General features: G+C 48.9%; 1 protein-coding gene across 1 annotated transcript in view; it reads left to right on the top strand.

Annotated features, from left to right (window-relative positions):
- CLCN1 (chloride channel, voltage-sensitive 1) overlaps nucleotides 1-10,147 on the top strand; it is a 30,710-nt gene extending 20,563 nt beyond the window's left edge. Inside the window, exons 13-22 of the mRNA XM_008594381.1 lie at nucleotides 387-497; nucleotides 2,078-2,291; nucleotides 2,525-2,658; nucleotides 4,641-4,873; nucleotides 5,262-5,376; nucleotides 5,711-5,787; nucleotides 6,035-6,073; nucleotides 8,861-8,965; nucleotides 9,051-9,137; nucleotides 9,776-10,147. Coding sequence (XP_008592603.1) covers nucleotides 387-497; nucleotides 2,078-2,291; nucleotides 2,525-2,658; nucleotides 4,641-4,873; nucleotides 5,262-5,376; nucleotides 5,711-5,787; nucleotides 6,035-6,073; nucleotides 8,861-8,965; nucleotides 9,051-9,137; nucleotides 9,776-10,147 — 1,487 coding nt within the window. The remainder of the gene's footprint in view (nucleotides 1-386; nucleotides 498-2,077; nucleotides 2,292-2,524; nucleotides 2,659-4,640; nucleotides 4,874-5,261; nucleotides 5,377-5,710; nucleotides 5,788-6,034; nucleotides 6,074-8,860; nucleotides 8,966-9,050; nucleotides 9,138-9,775) is intronic.
- Nucleotides 10,148-14,343: the final 4,196 nt, after the last annotated feature.

Raw genomic sequence — 14,343 nt, forward strand, 5'->3', positions numbered from 1 at the left:
GTAGTCCAATGGGTGCATCTAGTGAGGGCCTCTGCCGGGAGGAACTCTCTACAGGATTCTGTGGCAACACAGGGTATCACATGGCAAGAAGAGCAAGAGCTCTTTCATGTACTCAGCTTATAAAGCCACCAGTCTATGCCCATGACAACCCACTGCTCCAGAAATGGATTAATCCATTCAGGAGAGCATAGTCCTAATGATCCAATCATCTCTTAAAGGCCCCACCTTTCAACACTGCCACATTAGGAATCAAGCTCCCAACATGAGCTTTGAAGGGGACTAATATTCAGTCCACAGCAGCACCCAAGGTGAGAATGGCTCTGAAAGCATAGAGGATGAGGAACTTGGATATCGCAACACCTTTTCTCCTTTTATCCTCCCTCTAGGAGCTGCATTTGGAAGGCTGGTAGGAGAGGTCATGGCCATGCTATTCCCTGATGGTATTTTATTTGATGACATCATCTACAAGATCCTGCCTGGGGGGTATGCAGTAATTGGTGAGACACATTCCCACCTCTCTCTAAGCCAACACTGAGTACCCCAAATGCCCACACTCAAACTCTTCCACTACGTTTTCATACCAGGCTACACTATATGGTTTTAATTTAATGCTATTTAATTCAACTCATTCAAATAATCAACCCTTGGCTCTGGCTCTCATTAGCTTTCATTATACTTCTGTGAGCCTTAGTTTCCCAATATAGAAAGGGATTATGGAGATTAAAAGAGATAGTAAGGATGAAACACCTAGAATTGTGTCTGGATGTTTGGTGTTTTTTCTTTCCTTCCTCAGAATCATGGAACCAACATTGCAGGTGACTGGCTCAGATACACTAAGCCTGAGATGTAGTGATATTGATGGAGACTAGGGACACAGGACCAGGAGCTAAGAAACATGGGCTCTTGATTATCTCTGCCACGTGTTACCTGGATGATAATGGAGCATGTTAGCTGCCTTTCTGAGCCTTCTTTATTCTAAAATGATTTCTGAGATACAGCCATGTCTAACACAGTGGCCAGTATAAGCCTCAGGATTGTTATGCCTCCACTCTCCCTCGCCTCTTCACCAAAACCCCATAACATCTAAGGCCATGCCTCCCTTAGATAGAAAAACACCAACCAGGTTTATAGCTCATATGGTACCCTACTCCCCCATCATAGCTCTTTCTTTTACTACTATTACTTTCATCAGTAAGAGTCATCGGCTCTTATTCCCCATCTTCATGCCTGTCAGGTGTCCCTCCTCATCCTCCCTGGTGCATACATACATTTCCCGGTATACACGTCCTGTGGTAGTTTATGTTCTGAAGTATGTTGTATGCACCATCCAGTAGTGTCTTTCCTCCCAATATTTCCCTTTTGTGACTTTTTCTTGTTACGTTTTCATATATGCCTTCCCCAACATTTTCCCCATAGGATATCTCTCTTATGTTTAAATAAGAAATATAGTTAATGCACAAAGGTCTACTTTGGTTGATGGGAAAGCAACCAAGAATAAGCAAGAGAGATTCTATTTTTAGAGAGCTTATAGAATCATAAAGTTTTAAATCTGCAAGGGTAGTAGAAATCACTTACTGACCCCCTTCACTTTACAAATAAGTGCACAGGATTCCAGAGGAGTTAAGCTCTGCTCATACAGTTGAGAAAGAGTAGAATCAGGATCTGACGCAGTTCTCATTGCTCCAAGTCATAGCACAATTCTTGGGTTTTCACTCTATTCACTCATTAATTGTCATCAATACCTGAGGCCCAAGGTAAAATTTCATAACTGGTTTTTAAAATGCTCAGTTAAGAACAATCCAAACTTTCAAAATCAAGGAACACATAGAACATCACTATCTTCATTTTATAATAAAAATTTTGGCACACACAAAGATTCTGTGACTTGATGCAGGCCATTAAATGAGATCCAAAGGATGATGTTCTAACAGTTCAGAATTCTAACCCCTACTCTTGACAAATCGGCACTGGCCAGGGTCATATCTCGCCATCCTATGTCATTCCCATCACATCCCCACATGCCCTCTATGCCAAGAATGGAGCCCTAACCCTCAGGTGTATTCCTGTGTTATTCTAGGAGCAGCAGCACTGACCGGTGCCGTGTCCCATACAGTCTCCACAGCTGTGATTTGCTTTGAATTAACGGGTCAGATTGCACACATCCTACCCATGATGGTGGCTGTTATCTTGGCCAACATGGTGGCTCAGAGCCTGCAGCCCTCCCTCTATGACAGCATCATCCAGGTCAAGAAGCTACCCTACTTGCCTGACCTTGGTTGGAACCAGCTCAGGTCAGGGGCAGTAGCTTGAATTAGTTCAGATTTGATGGGGGTGGGAGGTTCTGAGGTTGAGACTGAGGTTAGGGTCAATGTTTGAAAGAACTATTTTTAATTATTTTTATGTTCTTATGTACTTAAATATTGTGAGTGACCAAATGCATGGCAAACCTCATGGGAGGAGTAGAGGGTTAGCAAAGGGACAGGCATACAGTGGAGCTAACCCACCCTGCTTTCTCCCTCCATAGCAAATTTACAATCTTTGTTGAGGACATCATGGTACGTGATGTGAAGTTTGTTTCGGCTTCTTGCACATATGGGGAATTGCAAACCCTGCTCCAGACCACGACAGTCAAGACTTTACCACTGGTTGATTCAAAAGGTTAGTGAAAAGGAAGGAAGCAGACTCCTGAGCTAGTGACCTGAAAAAGGGTTGCATAGAGGTAGGGAGGCACTGTGATGTGGGCTTATCTTTAGGGGCCATCTGATCTGCTATGGCAGGCCCAGCCTGTGCTCCTTAGGGAATATGAACAGTAAAAAATCCAGTTAAAGAAATATAGTTAATTCTTATTATTCATGGTAGGTACATTCTATAAAGTCACTATGAATGCTGAATTAGTGAATACGATACTGATTAATTGCTCCTAAGGGAAATATAGTGATAGGTTCCTGTGAGCCTCCAGTTACAACATTTTTGTCAACCAGTCAACACATAACCTTGTTTTATTTGTGTTTCCGTTTAGAGACACCTTATTTAACAGCTACCATTGATTCATTAACACTGAGCTCATGACCAACAGCACTATAACTCGTGCCCAAATGAAGCTTACCTTACACACATATTTTCCCATTAAGGCATATCACAGCCTTCTTGTGCTTAGGAACAGTAGACAGAACTTTAACATTATGCTTGGGGGCTGTTTTCAACAGCAAAATCACCAACACAAAGCACAAAAATTGCATTAAATAGACTGCAAAAAGAACACTTGTTTACAATATGAAAGTCGAAACAAGAGGCAGAGCACTCCACTGCTTGGTTCATCCTCAGCTGGGAACGAGGGTTGCTCTGAGCATGTCTGAATTACAGCAAAAGCAGCTGTAGTATTGATTTTGGGTTACAAATCTATTATCGTGAGTAGGTGAATTCACAAAGAGGGGATCTGAATAATGTGATCGACTGTAAATCTCATAGCCCCTTACATGGTTTCCTTTGCTACTTGACTAAATCATACCTGTTCATTAGGGCACAACCTAAGGAAGAGAAAATTCTTCCATGTGGAGGGGTGAATGATTTTAGTAACTGGTGATTTCACATTTCTCTTCTTTTACCATCCTTTCTGCCAGCATTTGGTATTTCATCCTGCTTTGTATTACTTTTTATCGTGTTTTACATATCTATGTCTTGTCTTCCTCATTCTATTAGGGTATTTCTTGGGGGTGGAGACTATAACTTCTATAGAACCAAAGTACCTTGTTATAGAGATTTAGCAGATATTAAATAAATACTTGCCTAGTGTTGAAATGGGTGTAATAGAGAAAAATCATGTAGGGCCATTTGGAGCCATTAAGATTGTTAGTTCTGCTTTCAGATTATGAGAGTATTCAAATTTCTCAAATTAGATTAGCTCAAATATTTTCCAAATCTCAGATACCTTCTAGGTACCTTCAAAAGCAGTGGCTCTTCATTGGAGCGGGGGTACAGCCAATGAGGTGCAGGGTTTTCATAATAATCATTAAGACTTAACTGTAAAATGTATCTCAATAACACTGCCTCAATTCCATGGCCTTAAAACTTAATGAAAATGTTAATGATAGTAGCAGAATTTCTATAAACACATGAGAGACCTTCTCAAGAAAAGGAGGCATTTCGTTTATATCCTAGAAGGACGTTGGATCTTTAAGTGATGGAACATCAGATAAAAAAGGTAGAGTTCCCTTCTTTCCCTTCTTCCAGGGTAGGAGATGCAATGTGCATTGCTTACAGACTTCTTTCAAAGTGTGTTCACATGGCAGCCTGCGTGAATGGCTTTTGGTGTTTCTTTTTATTTGGACAGGGTTGATTAGCCTACTTTAATACCGAGCTCACCTATTTGCAGTCTGTATGAGGGCTGCATGAAAATAAATACAAATTAGCACCCATTAGTGTACTACCCATTTGGTCCGTAAGTGCTACATGGGTGAAATAAAGGGACTGAGTGGGGTCAATCCTGGAGGATTTTCGAAATGAGTTTTTAGGTAGAGAAAGAAAAAGCTGGAAAAAGACAAGAGGCGCTGGGCTTCTGCTCTTCCTGACCCGATCCTGCTGAGCGTTCTGGGGTGGGAGGGTAAGGAGGAGCCCCCCGGCTGAGCATGGATTTTCCCCAGATTCCATGATCCTGCTGGGCTCCGTGGAGCGCGCAGAGCTGCAGTCCCTCCTGCAGCGCCACCTGTGTCCCGAGCGGAGGCTGCGCGCAGCTCAGGACCTGGCGCGGAAGCTGTCGGAGCTGCCTTACGACGGGCGGGCGCGTCTGGCCGCGGAGGGGCTCCCGGGGGGCCGGCCCGAGTCCTTCGCCTTCGTGGATGAGGATGAGGACGAGGACCTCCCCGGGAAGACTGAGGTGACTAAATTGGGAAGGGCCCGAGAAGCGGATAAGTCGGAGGTAAAAGGGAAAGGCAGGGATCGTTGGCGACGTCGCCACCGTTGGGTGACGGCTGGGTTGGGCTGGCCTGGGACAAGTGCCCAGAAAGTAGGAAGGGGGAGGGGAGACGCTGATAACTGAGAAAGCCAGAATCCTGGATCGGGGGCCAAAAATACCAGATCCCCTGCGTCCAGGGACTGAGGGAGATAAGCATGTGGATGATGCTATCAATGGATTTCAAAGGGATACAGGAATTCTAAACTTGGGGGAGGAAACAGAGTTAGATTTCGCAGGATACCCACCAGAAAAGGCAGAGAAGTGTCAGGCAGCCTCTTCTCTGAGACAGAATGTTTGCTGTTTCTTACAGCTGCCTGCTCCTCCTCCTCCTCCTCACCCCTTTCCTACTGCGACACCGAGCCCCGAAGAGCCCAATGGACCCCTGCCCAACCACAAACAGCAGCCAGAAGCAGCAGAGCCTTCAGGTGAAGATCACCTGTCACGCACCCTAGCTCGTGCCTTGTGGGTTACCTCTGGGCTCGCCTCGACCTAACAGCCACTCCTATGAGGAGGTGTGAGGCCAGGGGAGGACAGAAGGGGGTTTTTATTCATGATTCTGCACACTGCTGTCCCAAGGAGTGGAGGCAGAGGTTGATTTAGGAGGGTGGAGGGGAGGGTGTCGGTGGAAGTGAGGCACCTGCGAAGTGCAGTCCTTTGGTGGTGAAATGTCAGGGACCACTGGGAACGGGAGCCCCTGACCACTTCTCCAGGATGGCTATTGCTCTGCTTCCATTTCCATCTGCTCACCACTGCTCTCAGGTCAAAGACTCTCCATCTTCCAGTCCCTGCTGCGCTGCTTACTGGGCAGAGCTCGCCCCACGAAGAAGGCAACCCAGGTGAGAGGAGATGTGACTGGAGGATACAGGGAGAGGGAGCCTGTCTTTGATGAGTGAGGGACCCATGGTTCTAAATCAGGAGGGCAGAGATCCCACCGAGGAGAAGTTTAATCACACGGAAGGAATGATGACTTGCAAAGGAGCCTCTGTGGTCCTGGCCAGGGAGAGGTGGCTATTGTTTCATTGGGAACCATAGCTAGTGTGAGAAGAAAGGGAAAGAACTGGGACTGATGTCTTTCTTCTCTAGGATTCAACGGACTTAGTGGACACCATGTCACCTGAAGAGGTAAGTAAGGGAAACAGCTGCCTGGGTGGATTGTTCTGTCAAATGAAGATATTGCTAGTTTTTCTTCTACCTTCTTTATGGTGTTGCTGTAAGAATAAAATGTAAGTCTAGATGGACAAGTATTTTGAGAGGTTGGAAAAAGGTATGATTGTGGACAGAGTAACGAGAGCATGGCAGGACATGGTGGTGTTCTCAGAGGGACACAGTGGTGTCAGAAAGGGAAAATGGAAGAATAACATCGAAACTCGAGTGGGGAAATCAGCGCCTGGTGGAGGTTACTGTGCTGAATTGACTGGGGCCCTGAGACAGTGGACAACTGGAAAATGTCAGGCAGCGAGCCTGGGAGGAATTGCAAAGGGAAGCAAAGAATGACTATGGTGCCTTGTGGGGACAAACGTCTATGTCCTAAAAGAGGTAGTTATCAACTCCAGGAGAGAGAAAAAGTGAACATACTGAATCCACCTGGATGTGAGGAGTGAACAGAATGTGGAGCAGTGGGTGGGGGCAGGCAGCTGACAGTAGCCATGAGAACAGACCTAGGCGGTTGTGGAGGAACAAGAAGAAATCCATTAGCAACTATTCTATACGGTAAGAGAGAATGCAGGCTGGCTGCAACGGTGGAGCTTGTAAAGCAGGTAGCTGACAAAAGAAACACAGTAGATGTTATTTAAAATAAACATCTTATTGGACATTCAAAATAAATATATATATATATTTTTTAATGCACCAAAGAGAGAAAACCAGCTAGTCAATCAGTGTGGCTATGTGATGACCCCTGGAAATAAAGTGCAGCCAGGGATAAAAAGAAGATAGATCGTACACTTCTAGTGTATGTCCTTCCCAAGGAACATTTTAAGTAGCTACCAACTCCTGTGTGACTCACTGGGACATTTTGGAGGGATAAGATCCAATAGCAGTCAAAATTTAGGATGTTTTGGACATGGTTTTCAGACCAGATTAGATGACACCCCTGACAATATCAAGATGTTGATATTGGCAAACAGTATGGGGACAGTATGGGAATATTGAAAGAATTCATTATAGGTCACCAGAAGTCCCTGCTATGGTTCGTTTAATTCTGCATACTCTGTTCAGAGTACACACAGAGTTCTGGTTCTAACTGGTGCTGAGCTTTTTCAAATAGTGGAACACACCAGACCCAACAGCAACATCCTCCTCCCTTTGGACAAGAGCTTGGGGGTGTTCTTGGAACATGATCAGCAGTGAAGGTTAGAAGCCCAGCTCCACTCCACCAGTTACTGACTGTGTAATCTTGGGCAAACCACTTAATGCTCTATGCCTCTGTTTCCTCATCTGCGAAATGAAGATCACAATAGGTTGTTGGAGAGGATTAAATGAGTTAAGACATGTAAAGCAATTAGAACAATGATTGGCACAGAAGTGCTTGATAAACATGTGCTGAAAATGTTGCTGCTGTTGTTATTACGGAAAGGCAAAAATGGAACCAGAGAAGCCCACGAATGATCATAGACAGGACCAAGAGGACAGGATCAACCAAATCAGACTTAGCAAGGTCTAGCCCCCATCCTGTACATAAATCCTCTCTACAACACACCTGCCAATGGTCGTTCATCCTGTGCTGTGAGAGCTGGTGTGATCCTTTTGTCAGGAAGATGAGAGTTTAGAGGAAGCATGATTGTAGTCCAGAAGTGTCAGGAAAGCACAGATGGAGCATCACTGAGGACCACCCTAGACAATAGAATCAGGTGATGGCCTTTGGTGTTATTCTCCTGTGTTGCTTTGCATTGCTTTTTAGTATATTCCACACTCCTGAAGTTTGAGAGTTGTAAATCTGGACAAATAGGAAAATAAATAAAGCACTACCTGAAAAGCGATTTTAGAAAATTTTAGATTTCATTTATGAAAGCCAGAGATATAGTGGATTATTTGGAAGCTCAAGGATTTCAGTATGCATATCTAAAGTCAAGAAGAGAGTTGGCCTTTGTGCCTTAATGCTTCTATCATAGACAAAAAACCCAAACCAAACAAACAAAAAATAGCTTTGCTCAAGTCATCTAAGTGCCACACAATGCAGAACAGCTCTTCAAATTCAATAAACATTTGCCATGATCTACTGTGTAAGAGGTGAATGTGCTAGTTTCTTCACAATAGGTGGCAATTGATGCCGCGTAACACTCTCGAGCTATCAAGAGAACACTCTCAGGCAGCTTGCCTCTAGTAGGCAGGGTAAGACAAATGCCAATACAAGATTGAGTATGGCCAATGCTGTTTTTGAAAAGGAGAGACCAGCAGAGTACTATAGGTATTAAAAATGGGAGAGAGAATGTCTGATTGGGAGAGTCAGGAAACACATCCAGTGCATGGCGCAGGGTGGGGCAAATAGAGGAAATCCAAGTGGTGAGAACGGCGGGACAAACGGGAAGGCAGGACTGAAGAACCGAAAGCGGTCTGGTTTGATTGGAGCAGCGAATCTTACAGGAGTAGTGGATGATACGACTAGAAAGATAGGTTGGAAATAACAAACGTTTGGGGCATCAGAGGGTGAAGAGTTAAGTGACTAGAAGATGGAGTGATGTTCTGGGTGCCTGAGTGCAGGGTGGATTTGGGGCCTGGTGAAGGGGTAGATGGGAGGCACTGTCCCCTGGGAAGAAGGGGGAAGGCCTGCTGATCTGGTGGATCTGTGGTTGTTCATTGCTTGTTCAGGGTTCTCTGCAGGAGCTAGGAGAGCTGTGTGGGTTCAAAGCCGGGTGTCTGAGGTTGAAGGGGGCTTCCTAACGTTGGTGCCTTTCCTACTCTGCTCTGCAGATTGAGGCCTGGGAGCAGGAGCAGCTGGGCCAGCCTGTCTGTTTTGATTGCTGCTGCATTGACCAGTCCCCCTTCCAGCTGGTGGAGCAGACGACGCTGCACAAGGTGAGTCCTTGCTGACTGCTCAGGGCCACGGGGCAGGCAGGGAGGCATGGGGCAGGAAGATGCTGACCTATGTTCCTTCCATCAGACTCACACGCTGTTCTCGCTCCTTGGCCTTCACCTTGCTTATGTGACCAGCATGGGGAAACTCAGGGGCGTCCTGGCCCTGGAGGAGGTAACAGCAACACGTGTCCCGCTTGAGCAGCAGGAGGGTGGGGTGGGCACAGGATGAGAGTGCAGGTTGGGAAGGGATAGTGTGAGGATCTGCGAAGGCCCCCCCAGGTATCCCTCTCTGCTTCTCACACAGAGATGGGGGTGGGGGCAGCCAGCAGGAGTAGAGAAACCACAAAGACTGTTGTGGCTATGGTCTGAAAGGGACTACACTCTCTGCCCCAGAGAGGACCCCACGCAATCTTCTTTGGATGGCATAGATTTGGGATGGGGTTCAGGGCATGAGACATAACTTCATAGGGGTGCGCTGTGGGGAGGAACACAGAAAGCGGCAGAGGAGGGATGTGGCTGAAGAAGGTCGCTAGGAAGGAAAGGTCAGCAGAGGATCTGAGTCGGGGCACTGGAGATGCATTGCTGTGTAGGCAGACGTCTCGTCACGCCCCCCTTCTTTTCCTTTCCCTGCCTTCCTCCTCTGGCCCTTGTTGTCTGTCTTCCTGCTTCTGCCTTTCTTGACATTCTATAACTTTTCATTCCTTTTTCTTTTTGTTGTTTCTGTTCTCTCCTGTCTCTTTCTCTCCCACTGCCCCATCTTTGTTCTCTTTCCAATTCTGTACCCTCTTTCCCTTTCCCTCTACTCCCCAGCTACAGAAGGCCATCGAGGGGCACACCAAGTCTGGGGTGCAGCTCCGCCCTCCCCTTGCCAGCTTCCGGAACACAACTTCAACTCGAAAGAGCACTGGAGGACCACCCCCGCCTGCAGAGGGCTGGAGCCTGCCTGAGGATGGGCCTGGGGCCACTGGAGCAGGGGGTGTGGCTCCTGCCTCTCCAGAGAGCCCCATGCCACCTCCTTCCCCAAAGCCCCCTTTCTCCCTGGCCCCGGCAAACGTGGAAGGTGAGCTGGAGGAGATGGAGCTGGTGGAGAGTCCAGGGCCGGAGGAGGAACTGGCTGACATCTTGCAGGGCCCCAGTCTGCGATCGACTGATGAGGAGGACGAGGATGAACTGATCCTCTGACTACCTCCCTGGACCTACTCATGAAGTCTGTCGAGAGGCCCATGCCAGAGGGTGGCTTTATGTGGGACAGAGTGTGTCCTGAGGTTGGAGAGGTCACACCCATATCTTGGCCCCTCCCAGGAATTTTCAAATGTGATCATGCTAGTCTTAAAGGAGGAGTCAGAATTTGGGCAGGAAGGAGCCTTGGTCAATTATTTAGACTGCTTCCCCCAGTCCCACATAGGCAGGAGCCCCTGTGAGAGGCCCTCAATATTCCATGGGGCTTCCTGAGATTCCTGCTGTGCGGGTGGGAACTACCCTGCCTCCCCTCTGCCCCCCACAGTTCCCTGGTGCTCTTGTCCCAGCATCTTCCTGTCCTTGCCTGTCTGTCCTTCAGTTTCCACAGGGGGGTGAGGGTGGGGGAGGCCCTGCAAGTGCCACATTGGAGTAGGAGATGGGACCACATCATGGCCTTGTGGACTGCCTGCCCCAGACTGTGCCTCCAAACCATCCACAGCCACATCTCTGGGAGCCCCCAGCTCTCCTGCTCGCCCACATCCGCTGCCCACAGTCTGCCTCCAGGCCCCGTCCTAAAGCCCACTGTCTGTTCCCAGGCCAGGGCCATCACCAGGGCAGTGAAAGGCCCACACATTTCCCTCATTCCTTCCCTGCTTCAAGCAGTGAGATGTGGATGAAAAACCTATAGAAGGCAGCAGCCTGGAAGAGAAAAGGTGCCAAAAACTCTGTGTTAGGGCAGGTGCCTCGTTGCCCAACAATGAGCCCCGTGTAATCATCCGACCCCCTCTCACAGAAGCCCTCCTACTTCCCATCTCACTTCCTCGCATGCCAGCATCCAGAAAATGTATCTTCCCTCTCCCTGCTGTGGTTACAGACTTGTCCTGCCAAGGTCAGTTCTCCTGCCAAGAATCAAGACCCAGAGCAGCTAGGTCACTGGGTCACTCAGACACCAGCCCCCTCTTCCAGGAGTTCCTCAGGCTCCCCTGCCAGGGGCAGAGAGCTGGGAGTTTGTTAGGCGGCGTCCAGATGGCAGGCTGCGTTGGCACTTCCTGCACTTGGACCGTCACATCCTCACCCTCCCCATGTCAGCAGCAGGGAGCCTGTGGGGGTGCTGCTGGTGCACGCCATTAGCCTGCCCTCTCCAGAAGGTGATGCAGGTACTCTGAGCATCCAGAAACCCCAGCTCCGCACCAACTCTGCCCTCCCTCCCTCCTTGTCTGCCTTGTGTCCCCTCTCCGACGTACCCTTCCTTCTCCTCCCCTGTGCCCAGTTTCCTCCATCCCCCAAAGAAGACACTCATAGTTCTGCCCTCCCTCCCTCCTTGTCTGCCTTGTGTCCCCTCTCCGACATACCCTTCCTTCTCCTCCCCTGTGCCCAGTTTCCTCCATCCCCCAAAGAAGACACTCATAGTCAGAGAATGCCACCACATTCCATTTAGTGTCATTAAGCACAGCCGGGAACCCTCTGCAATGTCATTTCCCTCCCACCTCCCCAAGCCAAGAGAGAGCCACTGCAGCCTGGGTAGGGGGACTGGCTGGCAGTGGGCATTCAAGCCTGTGCCCATGTGTATATAATCTGTAATATTTATATATATTTATATAGAATTCTCTCTGCAATATATGTCATAGAATCTCTCTTGGGTCTGGGGTGGGAATGTTACATTAAGAAAACATGCTAAGACTGGCCATAAAAATGGACATTTCCCAGACCTGGAAAACAGAGTGTGGGATATATAGATGGGGGCAAGGAGAGGATGATAAACTCATCCTCCAAGATTCCCTCCTTAACACAAGGAAAAGAAGGAATGTGTGGGGGTGGTGGAGACAGTGAAAGGGGAGAAATGAAAGATTTGGATTTTCATTTAATAAAGTCAATTGGAAATGAAAGTGCACCCCCCGCCCAAAGGAAAATCATTCAGCAATAGCAGTTTCATTCACAAGAATATAAAAACAGCCCCGTTCCAGAATTGCTGTAGAACGTGCTGCACAGCCTTTAACCCCAAAGGAAAGCAACCCTTCCCCACCCCCCAACAGCCTCTTCCTGTACATGCCCCTCCCCTCCCCCAAAATACCCTATAAGCAAACCCCCATGCACCCTGCCCCCAGCACCAGAGAAGCAGTCCCTCCCTCCAGAAGAGTCCTATGAGGATCCCAGGTCAGCTCCTAGAGCTCTCTTCAGAGTGGGTGGGAGCTCCCTGCAAGGGGCAGCCCTCCAACCTCTGGTGGGGGGACTGCCACACCCTGTTCGTGGTGAACGCTCTTTTGTCAGGGATCATTTGGCTTCCTTGGCAAAAGGAGGGAGGAAAGAGAGCTGCTTTAGTCTACCCTTCCTGAGTCCTCAGGGTCCTGAGTGAAAAGGAGCTGCAGAGCAAAGCCACCCACTGGATTAGATGGCCACCATGATCTGGGGGAGGACATGGGCACTAAGGGGTTGAGACAAAGAAGAGAAGATGGCACATTGATAAAGCAGGTTGCACAAAGCAAGGAAACAGGGACTCCATGGGAGGAGGGTAATGTGAACATGCAAAACCTCTGGGACAAGGGACAGCTGCCATGATGGGCATGTTAGTCCACTTTCCAGAGCTCCTGGAAATGAGGTCCTGGGTCTCCAAGTCAGGACACATCATCAAACACAAGAGGTATCTTCTTCCTTTCCGGCAGCACTCGATCAGGTAAGTGGCTGCTCACCCACCGTGGCTGACCATGCCTGCTCCTGCGTCCTCCAAGAACCAACCTCAGGATAATCATTCCCACCTCCCCTGGAAGAAAAGGAGCCCAGCCCTGGTTGCATTTCAGGAGCATGCGTGCACGAGAGTATGAACTCGATGGGGAGCAGGTGATAGATGGACAGAAACACCTCAACTCTCAACCTCCTCAATCCAAGCAATAAAAGTCTGGGGACTGGGATTGAGGGGTAGTTGTGCCAGGGTCTGGGAGAGGATGACAGTATTCCCTTCCCAACAGAGGATACAAGTAGCAGGTCCCCCGACAGAGTGTGGGTAGGACACAGGCCTTGGGGCTGGAGCTGGAGGGAAACAGGGCAATGGACCTCTTAGGCTTCCCTCTCCTTGCCAAAATCTGCCTATGCCCAGGGCAGCAAGTGGGTTACCACTGCAGCGGGAGGGGCACAATGCTCTCATCTTCACTGCCACTGCCGATCCACTCTGCCTTGTCCCCTGCCACCATGCGCTCTCACGGAAGTGCTGGGGCTTCCATGCTGCTCAGCGGCCCCACCAGAGTAGAAACTGGGTGTTTCACCATAAACCATCTTAGAAGGAAGAACACGCTCCTTTGCCCGTCTTCCTCCAGCAGGAGGCCTAAGGAGGGAGGGAGGAATCTGTGAGGCTGTCTCGGGAGTCCTGGAAGAAGCTGACCATGGAGCAGAGGGACCTGAGTGCCCATCCCTCAGCCAACAACCCAGCCCAGCCTAGGGAACGACAGCACCGGACTCCTCCTCCACCCCACTCAACCCTGAGTCCCCAAGAAGTTATAAAAATGTAGAAAAGGCAAAGAGAAAAGTGTAAACAGCTCCAGAGAATAAAGGGTGGGTGGAGGGAGATAGCCCTCATGCTCCCCCCACTGGCTGGGACATCTGCATCCTGTGTCAGCAGATCTGACACTGGTGGCCCCTCACACTCCTCAGGGCCAGGGCTCCCAGAGCAGGGGATGGAAGAAGGCAGAAAGGGAAGTAAGAGCTGGAGAAGCCAGCCCCGTCTGGGTCTTTTCCCAGATCCTTAGGATCCTCCTATAAGCCACTGAATACTCGAGATTCCAGAAAAAGCAGCTGTGTTTGTTCTTGGTCTCATCAGTGACGCTCTTCTCTGGACATGCCTTGATATACAGAATCATGCCTGTGCCCCCTGTAAATCCCAGCTGCCATGTCCACCTCCTCCTGGACTCCTGATCTCAGGAGCCAAATTACCAGCTGCGGGCAGACTCACTACCCTCCGTGCAGACGTGAGCATCTGCCTGTCTGCACCTGGCGAGCCAGGTCCAGCAGCCCCTGAGGTCTGTTCCTCGCAGTTGGGATGAGCTGGGGCCACAGCCAGAGAAAACACAGAGCCGGGAAAAGCAGGAGTGAAATGAAGAAAGGAGGAGTTCAGACAACACAGTCAAGGCTCCTGGAAGACAAAATCAGGGAGAGAAGGATCGCAGTTGGGATGAGCTGGGGCCACAGCCAGAGAAAACACAGAGCCGGGA

The sequence above is a fragment of the Galeopterus variegatus genome, unplaced genomic scaffold, assembly GCF_000696425.1.
Source record: "Galeopterus variegatus unplaced genomic scaffold, G_variegatus-3.0.2 Scaffold10681, whole genome shotgun sequence".
Classification (NCBI taxonomy): domain Eukaryota; kingdom Metazoa; phylum Chordata; class Mammalia; order Dermoptera; family Cynocephalidae; genus Galeopterus; species Galeopterus variegatus.